Genomic DNA, 12240 nt, shown 5'->3' with positions numbered 1-12240 from the left:
AAGGACTCCAAGAGAACAAGATGGTTCGGCCACAAGAAGGAGAAGAGAGAAGAGGAAGAGGTCGGCCACCAAGGAAGAGAGGGAGGAAAAGAATAATAGAATTGTTTTTCATGAAGGCACCTCTACCCCCTCTTTTATAATCCTTGATCTTGGCAAATAAGGAAATTTAAATAAAAACTTCCTTAATTCTTTTGCCATGAAAAGGAAAAATTTATTTAATTAAAAATAAATTTTCTTTTCATTATAACATGGCCGGCCACTTATTTCCCCAAATCAAGGAGAGTTTTAATTAAACAAGAATTAAAACTTCCTAATTTGTTTCCGGAAATTTATAAAAATTTCTCCAATAATTTTATCCCTTCATGATTGGTTTATAAAAAGAAAATTTAATAAATTAAAATCTTTCTTTTAAACATGTGGATAAAAAGAAAGTTATCTCTAAAAATTAAAATCTCTTTTAATCTACAAATAAGGAAAGATATCAAATCTTTTCTTAATCTCTCGTAGAAACTTATAAAAGAGAATATTTAATTTTTAAACTCTCTTTTAAATCATGAACATGGTTAAAAAGGAAAGTTTTCTTAAAATTTAAAATCCACCTTTTAATCAACAAATAAGGAAAGATTTCAAATTTTAAACTCTCTTTTAAACATGTAGATGATTTACAAATTAATAAGGAATGTTTTTACCAAAAATTAAAACCATCCTTTTAATCTACAAATAAGGAAAGAGATTAATCTCTTCTCTTAATCTTTTGTAGAAAGCTATAAAAGGAAATTTTTAATTTTTAAACTCTCTTTTAAAACCATGATATCCACATAAGAAATAATTTTAATAAAAAACCTTTTTAATATTCTAGTGGTCGGCCACCTAAGCTTGGGACCCAAGCTTTGGCCGGCCACCAACTTGGCTCATCCACTTGGTCTTGGCTAGCCCAAGCTTGGGTTCCAAGCTAGCTTGGCCGGCCCCATTGGATGGGTAAGAAGGTGGGTATGTAGTGGGTATAAATCTCTATATACAAGAGGCTACGATATGGACCGAGAGGAGGAATTGGTTTTGGTCTCCCGATAAAATTAAGCATCCCATGTTCGCCCCGAACACCCAACTTAATTTTATCAATAATAATTCATTCCACTAGAGAACTATTATTGAACTACCGCACCAATCCCAAATTACATTTTGGGCTCCTTCTTATTATGAGTGTGTTAGTCTCCCTGTGTTTAAGATGTCGAATATCCACTAATTAAGTGAGTTACTGACAACTCATTTAATTAATATCTTAGTCCAAGAGTAGTACCACTCAACCTTGTCGTCATGTCGGGCTAAGTCCACCTGCAGGGTTTTAACATGACAATCCTTATGAGCTCCTCTTGGGGACATTCTCAACCTAGATTACTAGGACACAGTTTCCTTCTATAATCAACAACACACACTATAAGTGATATCATTTCCCAACTTATCGGGCTTATTGATTTATCGAACTAAATCTCACCCATTGATAAATTAAAGAAATAAATATCAAATATATGTGCTTGTTATTATATTAGGATTAAGAGCACACACTTCCATAATAACTGAGGTCTTTGTTCCTTTATAAAGTCAGTATAAAAGAAACAACTTCTAATGGTCCTACTCAATACACTCTAAGTGTACTAGTGTAATTATATAGTTAAGATAAACTAATACCTAATTACACTACGACATTCCAATGGTTTGTTCCTTTCCATCTTGGTCGTGAGCTACTGTTTATAATTTATAAGGTACTGATAACATGATCATCTGTGTGTGACACCACACACCATGTTATCTATAATATAAATTAATTGAACAACTATATTTATCATAAATGTAGACATTTGACCAATGTAATTCTTATTTCTAGATAAATGTTTATACCAAAAGCTAGGCTTTTAGTATACATCCTAACACAGTGAGCGCGCCAGAATCAAACAAGATATGTTCTGGGATGTTGGTATGATCCGGGGACCTAAGCCCGGTGAGCGCGCCAGAATAAAGGGGAACTCCGGTCCTAAGTTCGGACCCCTACCAACCTAGCGCTAGGGTAGTTGTCTGATCAACAACTTATGTTATGATACTACTAAGTGCAACTAGGCCACCACAATAGTATGTTTATGAGTATGCATGCAAGTATGTTCAAGTCATGTTATGTTTATATTTACGTTTATGTTTAGGTCTACGTTATGTTCATGTTATGTTTTTGCCTATGCATATGGACATGCTTGTGATCGAGTCTATCATTATGTTTAGTTCATCTACCATGCTTACATTTATGCTGTCATGCTTATGTCACTGCTTATGCTTATGTTCATTGTATGTAGGTTAGGAGGTCCTAAGATACATTTGATGTGGTTTTCCTTAGTACATTAGATTATGGACGCTAACTAATGCATGTACAAGGTAGAGAACATGCTATAGAATTATTCTAAGTTCGAGGATGAACTTTTTATAAGATATGGAGAATTATAACAACCCAAATTTCCTCAATTAGAGTCCTAAAAGTAATTTAAAAATATTTAAAAATGCTATAGAAATATTCTAGGGATTTTTAGAAATTTTTAGAGTATTTTTATGTAATTTTTGGAGGTCGTTTGGTATTTTTACTAAGTTTCGACAAAAAAATATTCAAGCCGAGAATTGAACCCACAACCTTTGGCTCGGTCAAAACCCAGCTGACCAGGTGGGCAAACGGATTTTTCTATTTAGAAAAGGCAGCGAATTTATTTAAGATAGTTAACAGAATATTGGATTATAAAAGGGATAAGTTGATGTTGAATTTGTCTGTTTAGAAAAGGTAGCGAATTTATTTAAGATAGTTAACAGAATATTATAAAAGGGATAAGTTGATGTTGGATTTGTCTGTTTAGAAAAGATAGCGAATTTATTTAAGGAGTTAACAGAAATATTAAGTTATAAAAAGGGATAAGTTGATGCTCTGTTTTCCCGTGACTTAAACCATTCTCTCCTTCTCTTCTGCGTACGATGGCGGAGCTCGGGCAGAAAACGAAAGAGAGTTAGGGCATCATCTCCGGCGGCCGACCAAGGTCCTAGAAGCCCTTTTTGTTCGGTTGTGAGTTCAAGAATCAAGGTAAGTGCTTCTCACCTGCAGTAGGAGTAGTTTCAGACCTTTGTTCTTCTTGAATTCGAAGCATAAGAAGCGCTTATAGTGTAGATTTTTAATTAAGCCTATAGTGCAGATTTTAATTAAGCTTATAATGTAGATTTTTATTTAGAGCTTATATTGCAGATTTTAATTAAGCGCTTATAGTGCAGATTTTTAATTAAGCCTATAGTGCAGATTTTAATTAAGCTTATAATGCAGATTTTTATGTAGAGCTCATATTGCATATTTTAATTAAGCGCTTATAGTGCAGATTTTTAATTAAGCCTATAGTGCAGATTTTAATTAAGCTTATATTTATGTAGAGCTTATATTGCAGATTTTAATTAAGCTTATAGTGCAGATTTTATGTTTGCATAGTATGCAGAAATAGTGTAGCATATAATGCAGAATCTTGATTAGAATAGTATGCAGAATTTTGATTAGCATAGTATGCAGATTTTTGTTTATGCATTTCAAAGTTAGAATTTGTTTAAACATTTCAGTTTTTAAAGAAGCATTCTTTTATTAGAGGTATTAACAAGTATAAGAAAGATAAAGAAAAGAAAGAAAAAGGCCAAGACCTTAAGTAGATCCCAAAGTCAAGACTTTAGGGATTTTGGCACACAAGGTGCTTAAAGAAAATGCCGAGGCATTATATATTAGAAGTAATAAAAGATAACAAGTATTTTACTTTATTTAAGAGGCTAGTACCCGACTTCCGAGGTTGTCGTTAAACAAATCCAGGTCTCCAATTCTGAGGTCTTGGCCCTGGTAGACCGAGGTCTGCTCTTTTAGGATTGGTGGCTCGCTACCCCAACCTATTAGGGAACGCGCATAAAATGGTACTACGCCTGGGCCCAAGAAGAAAGTTGATTATTATTTTGAAGTATTAAAGTATAAGTTTTTAAACAAGTAAAATAAGATTCAGAAAGTGTTTAAAATTCAGCAAGATTATGCTAGCATGATTGTATAGATTTGTTTTACACGTTTAGCATTTCAGTATGTTTCTTTTGCTTGTAGATGAGCATGAGTAGTTTTCCTTTTGAGCATTCAGCTTTTAGATTTCAATATATTCACATGCATATTCGAGCTTTGTGAGTTAGATAGCGCTTACTAAGAAATTTTGCTTATAGATGCATTTCCTCTTACTGCAGATAAAGGAAAGGAAAAGCTATAGTAAAGGAAGGTGACAAGGCGGTGCGGATGGATGTGTGATGCCTGGACTATAGAAGCCTTGGGATCTAGCATAAGAATTTATTAACAAAGAGTTGAGTAGAATGTATTAGATGAGTCATTTAGTCTTCCGCTGCTAGTTAATTGTATGTTTTGAGATTTTTTAGAGTTTATGTATTGATCTTTACATGTGAACAACTCTAATTAAGTAAAGTTAGTAGTCCAGTAGCGCTCCGCCCTCACAGTCCAGTAGTGAGGAGGGTGGGGTGTTACAGCAAACACGTCATGGTTCCGCCTAAGGTAGGCAGACAGCTCTGCCTTTTTCTCATCCTCCAGATCGGCGGCAATGAAGGTGATTGCTTCTAACCGACTTGGGTGGATCCGGACCTCCTCCTTTTCTTCATAAATCAGTGTAGGAGGCTTCTCAATGATGGCGTTCACCTCTAGGCACGAATTTTTCTGAGCAGTCCTCACTTCTGATCTGACCATTTCGACGTAGCATCGCCGAGCGGCCAATTGGTCACCTTTGACTTCTCCCACCTTGTTGTCCACCAGGAACTTAATCTTCTGGCAGTAGGTGGGCACTATCACTCGAAACTCGTTGAGCGCCGGTCGGCCTAAGATATCGTTGTAGGCTGACGGTGCGTCTACTACAATGAAGTTTGTGGTCCTTGTCCTCTTCAGGGGCTCCTCGTCGAGTGAGATGGATAGCTTGGTCTGTCCGATCGGCAACACTTCGTTGACCATGAAACCGCAGAGCAGGGTCGTCATAGGTAGTAGCTCACTCCGGTTGATATGTAACTGATCAAACGTCTTTTTGAATATGATGTTGACCGAGCTCCATGTATCAACAAAAGTTCAATTGATTGTATACTTGACGATTACCGCTCGGATAATCAGTGCATTGACTTGAGGAGTTTTCACTCCCTCTAAATCTCTTGGGACGAAATTGATTTCGGGTCCTTCAGCTATCTCCTTGCTATAGCCAACAACGTGGATCTCAAGTCATCGAGCAGGTGACTTCCTTGCTCAGTTAGAATCTCCACCGGTCGGTCCGCCAGCGATCATTCCTATTTCTCCCCGAGCGGCGTTACTTCGGTTCTCTTCCTCTCGTGCCGACAATTTGTTCCGCTCGACAGAGACTCGGGCGGGACTTCGATTGCTCCCACACTGAGGCCGATGGTGGCATGGTTTAATTGTTGTCCTTTCTTCTTCCCTTCAAACGGTTGATCGGCGCCTTTGTCGCCGATCGGGTGATGGGGATCGACGATGATATCCCCGCAAGGTCGACCTGCTAGTTGCCAGGTCGTAGCAGCCCTGGGTGTTGTGCGTCGCCGACTGGTGAAAGGAGCAGAACATAGGTGTCCACATCTAACCTTTTGTAGCCTTTGAACGAGCGACATCCACATGTTGCACGACATATGTCTTGGGCTCGTGTGGTGGGGTTCCTCCTGACCGAGGCTCCTCGGGGGGTTGATGACTGCTCGACTGTCGCCGTTCAGACACTCTTGCAGGCTCGGTGGGTGTTTCCTTCTTCCTCGCCGCCTAGGCTTCTTCCACGTTGATGTATTCATTAGCCTTCTTTTATAGGTGGCCAAAGTCCCTTGGCGGCCTCCGAATGAGCGGCCGAAAGAATTCTCCTTTGGTGAGCCTTTGGGTGAAGGCGTTCACCAACACGTCCGAGGAGACTACCGGGATGTCCATCGCTACTTGATTGAAGTGCTAAGTATAAGCGCTTAATACCTCTCAGGGCCCTTGCTTCAGTGAGAATAGATTCACACTCGTCTTCTAGTGGCGACGACTGTTGGCGAAGTGATGTAGGAAAACCGTTCGGAAGTCTTTGAAACCGTGGATCGAGTTGCTCGGCAACCGCTTGAACCAACGTTGCGCCGATCCAGATAACGTGGTGAGGAAGACTTGTCATTTCGCCCCATCCATGTATTGGTGAAGTGTGACCGTGTTATCAAACTTGGTCAAGTGGTCGTCGGGGTCGGTCGCTCTATTATATTCCCCGATCGTTAGTGGGGCGTAATGCTTCGGCAGAGGGTTAATTAGAATCCCCTCCGAAAACTACTAATTGACCCACTCGGGCGAATCATCCTCTCTGGGTGCCTTCCTTTTCCTTATGTCTTGAGCAGGTGCCTCATCCGAGAAAGATCCTCGGTCTCTGTCCGCTTGGGCCCTCTCTTCTACTTGGTGGAATGGGACCGGCGTAGGAGTTGCATCCCCAAAAGTATCGATCAACCTCTTGTTCGGTTTCCGAATGGAAAACTGTTTCACTCGGTCCCCTGGCTTAGCTTGGCGACTTACTGCGGAGGCTGCAGGCTCCTGAGCTTGACGTTCAGCCAGTGCCTGTTAGAGCTCGACCAACGCCTATTATTGCTATTGTTCCACTATCTTCGCCGCTCGGGCTAGTATCAGCGTTCCGAGCTCCTCTTGCGTCAGTGTCACTATTGTGAATCATCCAGCATCTTCCATCTTCTCGTCCGGATGCAGGTTACGTTCCTATAGACGATACTAAAATGATTCTGTCCTGAAGCGTGAAGCTAGAAAGCCGGGGTATGACGATTCTGCTGACTAGATAAAGACTTTGCTCCTCTCTGTAAAACAAACAAAACTAGGGAAGGGGTCTCTGCGTTGACCTTTCAACGTTCAAGTTAAAAATAGTAGAGAAAGCGAAAATAATAGGAACAGAGATGAATTTTACTTTTCTTCATACTTAGCATATTCTTTTATACCTTTATTAGTGATTTTCCATCTTATCCTGTTTAATGATATTAATTACCACGGAAGACATCTTTGTCTTAGTTTCTTCGCATTTAATGATAGATGAAGTGTTTTCTTTTATTTTTTCAGGCTTGTCATTTTTTATTATTTTATCAGTTTATTACTAATATGTACGATGCCAATGTTACACCCGAGTCAGACGGGTGGTCCACTCAACCCACTCTCCTATCGACTGGGCTGATCAGACACTGATTCATCCAGACGGCCGATCAAACAATGATCCTTTCAATAGACCTAGGTAGCCGCTTTCCACTTGAGTCAATCAGACGAACCTTACTTAAGTCATGATGTTAATCATCTTGATTTTGATCTACATATCAATGTCAGATAGGCTCCTCTGTTATCGCAGCATCAGCATCGTAGCATCAGCCCATCCATCGTTTGATCCTGCCTGTCCAACGCCGAACACATCTCACGGTCGTCACTGCCGATCCGTGTGCTCGTGATTCATTGGTTCCACTAGTTCATCAGCTGCGCTATTTAAACTGCTTCGACGTGTGCTTGTTTTTCTTCTGCTGACCAGCACGCCCTTTTGCCGGCCTGTCCGTCGCCATTTCCTTCTTTTTCTCTTTTGCTTGCTTAGCAATGGCGGGGAGAGGGAAGACGCTAGCATCAGGGGCCGCCAAGAAGGGGACTTCGCGGAGTAGTAAGTCCGGGCTCGAGTTCCCTGTCGGCCGGATCGCGCGGTTCTTGAAGATCGGCAAGTACGCCGAGCGAGTCGGCGCCGGCGCCCCCGTTTACCTCGCCTCCGTACTCGAGTACCTGGCAGCTGAGGTTTGCTCTTCTAGGTTTACCTTTTTGGGATGTCTGATTTTGTTCGGTTGCCTTGACGCTTTAGTTTAGGGTTCAAGAGGGGTTTTTTGTTTGTTTTTTTTTGAGTGATTTTGAATCGATTTAATGCTTCGAATCTCCGGTCAGCATTTTTAATCCCATCATTTCTCTTGTTGATGTTCTGGTCAGGTTCTGGAGTTGGCGGGCAATGCTGCGCGGGATAACAAGAAGATTCTCATCGTGCCGAGGCACATCCAGTTGGCGGTGAGGAACGACGACGAGCTAACGAAGCTGCTCGGATCCGTGACCATTGCCAGCGGAGGCGTGATGCCCAACATCCACAACCTTCTCCTCCCTAAGAAGCTGTCCAAGCCTTCTGGCGCCGGCGACGACGAAAGTTGAAACCTCAATAGCCATAAATACCCTTCCTTCAACTCATCAGTTCAACCAAGATGACGACGTGCTCTCTCTGATCAGGTGTCTTAGCCTCGTTGAAATTGTTGGTAGTTTGTTGAGTGGATGATCTTCTGCTGATACAATAGTAGTACAAACTGATGCTTTAGGTTGCTCTATTATTATTTTGCTTTTTATGAAAAAATATGTAGTTTTGTATATTGTACAATGATCTATGGCAGGAAAAAGATCACTGTTTTTTTTTTTTTTGACAGAAACTTGTACAGCGTTACGCCATGTGCTTAGGTATCTGCTTCTTGAATGCAATGTTCAATCAGTGATTATCAGATGATTGATCCAAAGCCAAACACATAAAGAACTACATCCATGTTTGTAAACTGCAGATTTATGTACAGAGCATAATCCAAACAGGAAAAAAAGGAGATACAAATCAGCTTCATTGATCATCTGGTTCCCATTGCATAAATAAGCTTTAGAATATGAAGGCGGCTGGAGCAAACGCGGGTACAACTTTAGCCACTCCATAGAGCCTGAAATCCATCAAATTGTGGCTTTATCTTAAACAAAATTGTATAACAAAATAATAATAAACGACACGGCAATAATTGATTGGTGGCCTTATGCATGCCAACAATTCTTCCACTTAAAAAACGTATTTTAAAGAACAGACTTTTTTTTTTTTTTATTGCACGTCGTTATTATTATGGTTATTACCAGGCTGCAATTATTTTGTCCACAGCGATCCCTTAACTAGGAGATCCAATCTACGAACGTCTAACAAAATCTACGACTAGATTGATTGTGCATGAGAAAAATTTTTAGAAATGGAAAGAGAGACAGACCCGTAATCTTCCTTGAGGGAGCGCGGAACGACTCTGCTCGTGGATTTGGCCCTCGACTTGCGCGGCCCGTCGCCGCCGCCCCTTGCGGCCTTGGCGGCGCCATCCCCGGCCAACAGAGCGACGTCCTCCGAGATCGCGACCAGCGACGGTCGCCACGGAGTCGCCCTTCTCCGGCTCCTAGTCGACGCGGTTGGTCCCGACGCCTGATCCGTCGTCGGCGACGGCGCGGCCTCCGGCCGCGGCGACCGCCGGGCACAGGGGAACTCCAGCACCGTCATCTCTGCTTGGCAGACACAAATTGGCCCCTCTGTCACATTTTATATAGAGCGCGATTGATGCATGTAAATGACCAAATTGCCCTTCATGCGTGGATTTGGATAGCGTCGATCGGCTTTATCGCTTTGTGGGCTTGTAGTCGTGATCAGCGGCTGAGATCGGTTTGTCGGCAGAATCACAGAATCTCCACCGTTTGATTTTATATATATATATATATATATATATATATATATATATATAAAATTTCTCCATATGATAGAATTTTGTAATTGCAATAAATGTAAATTTATATAAAGAAGTTAGTAAATATAAAATCCATGATGAATTCATTGAACCTTCAAAGGTTCATCTTGTACCTTTTTTCCCCTCACATTTCATTGTCCATTAAGAACACATTTATGTTGGTCGAAGCATGCAATATATGCAAATCGATCAACTTGCCGTTGCTATGCATGTCATATTCACTATCCATGTCAAGAAAAAAACCCTAATAAGAATGAGAGATTCATAATTATTAAAGCCACACATCATTGCAATCAACATAAAGTTAATTGTGGTTCAAGATTCACTTAGTGCCCCATATCTTTGCCTTTTTTAGCACTCCACAAAAGCTAAATGAAAGAAAACTATAGTGACAAGTATAATCCAACCACTGTAATATTAAAATGACACCCTATATTTAAAAAAATATCTTGTTTTGATATTCTAATTAGAGAACATTTAGCCAAAGCTATCTATTATAATAATATTGGATAAGGGTATTTTTGAAATATAATTGCACATGTTCCTTTGTCCAAACTTTATATGAAAAATTTGATTTGGGTTTATCAATTGTTCAATATCCTAATTAAAACTTAATCCTAAAAATCGATAACCAAATTAGTAAATTTAAAGACCTTTATGTTGTACATTTAGTTATTAAGATGGCTGATGCAGTGGTAAAGGGGGACCCATCCAGTTTAGATCAAAAGTAGGGTTAGCTATCAACATAGAGGTCAATGTCAAGGTGATCAATGCCAAGGAGTCAACGGGCTCACCCCTGGTGGCCGAGCAGAGGGCGACTGCAATTGTCGACCGAGGGTTGGCAATGCCCGATCGGCAAACGGCTTGTCTGAGCAGAACACCCGACTGGCTAGGAACACTACAGCAAGATTGTCAGAGGCTAAATGTGGATCGACGGAACGTTAAGCAGACCGGATCACTTGTTCGGTCGGGAGGAGACAAACCATTGTACCTAGTTATCGCAAGGAAGAGCAGTCGATGCCAACTCAGCAGAGGACTCCCCAGCCAAGTGGCTATCCCGCTTAACCGAGCAGCGAAATCATTGACGTATCTCTCAAATATCCTTTTAGAAGATAGTGCCACCGACATAAGGTATGGTTAACAGGCGGATCATACGGCGGAAGCTTCCACTGTTTTATCAAAGATTTGCTTGCCTTGTTAATGTATGATGCCAGAGACACTTTTCTCACATATCCTTTCATATGATGGTTGGGGAAGTATGCCCTCGTCTTAGGGAGCATGCACGTCGCCTACTAGGGTACTATATAAAGGGGGTCCATGCACCAACGGAGGTACGCGTTATTCATTATTCATGCCCGTGCTTACTGTTGCTCCGTTTTCTTCCTTCTTTCCGATAACTGACTTGAGTGTCGGAGGACCAATGCTAGGGCCCCCTTCCTTGGCTTCACATTGACATTTCTGTTAGTACAATCGACCTCTAGGGTTTTGATGTTTGACAATATACCTAAGTTTGGTCAATTTGACTAAGGGTTGATCCAAACAGGATTTGATGTTTAGAAGAGAGAAGTCTAGTCAGAACTAGATGACTAGCAAAGGTAAGTCCTACCAAAAGGATAGGCAGGTGAGAAGTTTACTGAGTGATTAGTCCTAACTGGAAGTTAGGCAAAGTGGAAGTCCTGGTGAATGAAGTCCCACCCTAGTGAGTGAAGCTAGGCGGTGGAAGTCCTGGTGAGTGAAGCCAGACCCTAGTGAGTGAATCTAAGTGGTGGAATTCCTGGTGAGTGAAGCCAGACCCTAGTGAGTGAAGCTAGGTGGTGGAGAAGCCGGGCCCTAGTGAGTGAAGGTAGGTGGTGGAAGTCCTGGTGAGTGAAGCCAGACAATGGAAGTCCTAGTGAGTGAAGCTGGACAACCCTAGGGGAGGTAACCCTAAGTTATATATGACCAACTGGTTTCCGGTCGACCACGCGCGGTCGACGGGACCAGCGAATCTTGAAATATGTTAAACAGTCTTACTTTACTGTTTTATCTATTGTGCTAACTCAGTATTGCAGGCAAGTCCAAATAGGTCGACGGGCTGACCGGATATCTGACAAAGCGGTAAGTTAAGGTAAGTCATTGGAAGGGAATGACTTGGTGAGGACGCATTCCCCGTTTGAGGGAATAGTAGGCATCGATCCAACTTAGATCTATTTTGGAAATATAAGTTGAGATCTTGACTAGATTTGGTTCTCGAGGAGACAGAATTTAATTACTACTTTGTTTTTATAATTGTGCTAACTTTTGTTTTGCAGGGTAGTATAATGTTTATTGTCTTCGATTAATCTTTTTCTTGCAGGAAAAAGCTTTGCTGGAAAAAGTGGTCCGGGCGCCCGAAAAGGATCTGGGCGCCCAGAGCTGGTCCAGGGACCCTGAACGGGTCCGGGCGCCTAGAATGCAAAACTCTATCTCGTCGCAAACGTGGAGCGCGCTGATTGGCTGGGTTGACGTCACAGTCCGGGTGCCCGGAAGGGATCGGGTTGCCCGGAACTGCTTATATAAGCAGTCTTCCACCAAGAGCCAAAGATAACTTCTTCTATGATTGCTCTCTTGCGCGCTGCTCCAAAGACGCTCTTG

General features: G+C 41.5%; 2 protein-coding genes across 2 annotated transcripts; one reads left to right on the top strand and one right to left on the bottom strand.

Annotated features, from left to right (window-relative positions):
* The first annotated feature begins 7581 nt into the window (after nucleotides 1-7581).
* LOC122047100 (histone H2A.6-like) lies at nucleotides 7582-8464 on the top strand. Its single transcript, XM_042608150.1, has 2 exons — nucleotides 7582-7855; nucleotides 8042-8464. The coding sequence occupies exons 1-2, from the start codon at nucleotides 7667-7669 to the stop codon at nucleotides 8252-8254; spliced, it is 402 nt and encodes a 133-aa protein (XP_042464084.1). The 5' UTR covers nucleotides 7582-7666; the 3' UTR covers nucleotides 8255-8464.
* A 153-nt stretch (nucleotides 8465-8617) lies between these two features.
* On the bottom strand, nucleotides 8618-9420 carry LOC122047101. Its single transcript, XM_042608152.1, has 2 exons — nucleotides 9109-9420; nucleotides 8618-8796 (listed from the first exon to the last, which is right to left on the bottom strand). Exons 1-2 carry the CDS (start codon nucleotides 9384-9386, stop codon nucleotides 8739-8741), a joined length of 336 nt encoding a protein of 111 aa, XP_042464086.1. The 5' UTR covers nucleotides 9387-9420; the 3' UTR covers nucleotides 8618-8738.
* Between the last annotated feature and the right edge of the window lie 2820 nt (nucleotides 9421-12240).

Source organism: Zingiber officinale, chromosome 2B (assembly GCF_018446385.1).
Source record: "Zingiber officinale cultivar Zhangliang chromosome 2B, Zo_v1.1, whole genome shotgun sequence".
NCBI lineage: Eukaryota > Viridiplantae > Streptophyta > Magnoliopsida > Zingiberales > Zingiberaceae > Zingiber > Zingiber officinale.
The sequence above is the reverse complement of the archived record's forward strand: the minus strand, read 5'-3'. Positions and strand labels throughout refer to the sequence as shown.

Bases quoted from the DNA above. Each gene is read 5' to 3' on its own strand.
- LOC122047100 (XM_042608150.1), top strand. From the start codon at position 7,667: ATGGCGGGGAGAGGGAAGACGCTAGCATCAGGGGCCGCCAAGAAGGGG. The intron at 7,856-8,041 runs GTTTGCTCTTCT...TGTTCTGGTCAG, and splicing joins TCGAGTACCTGGCAGCTGAG to GTTCTGGAGTTGGCGGGCAA.
- LOC122047101 (XM_042608152.1), bottom strand. From the start codon at position 9,386: ATGACGGTGCTGGAGTTCCCCTGTGCCCGGCGGTCGCCGCGGCCGGAG. The intron at 8,797-9,108 runs GTCTGTCTCTCT...GATGGATTTCAG, and splicing joins TCCCTCAAGGAAGATTACGG to GCTCTATGGAGTGGCTAAAG.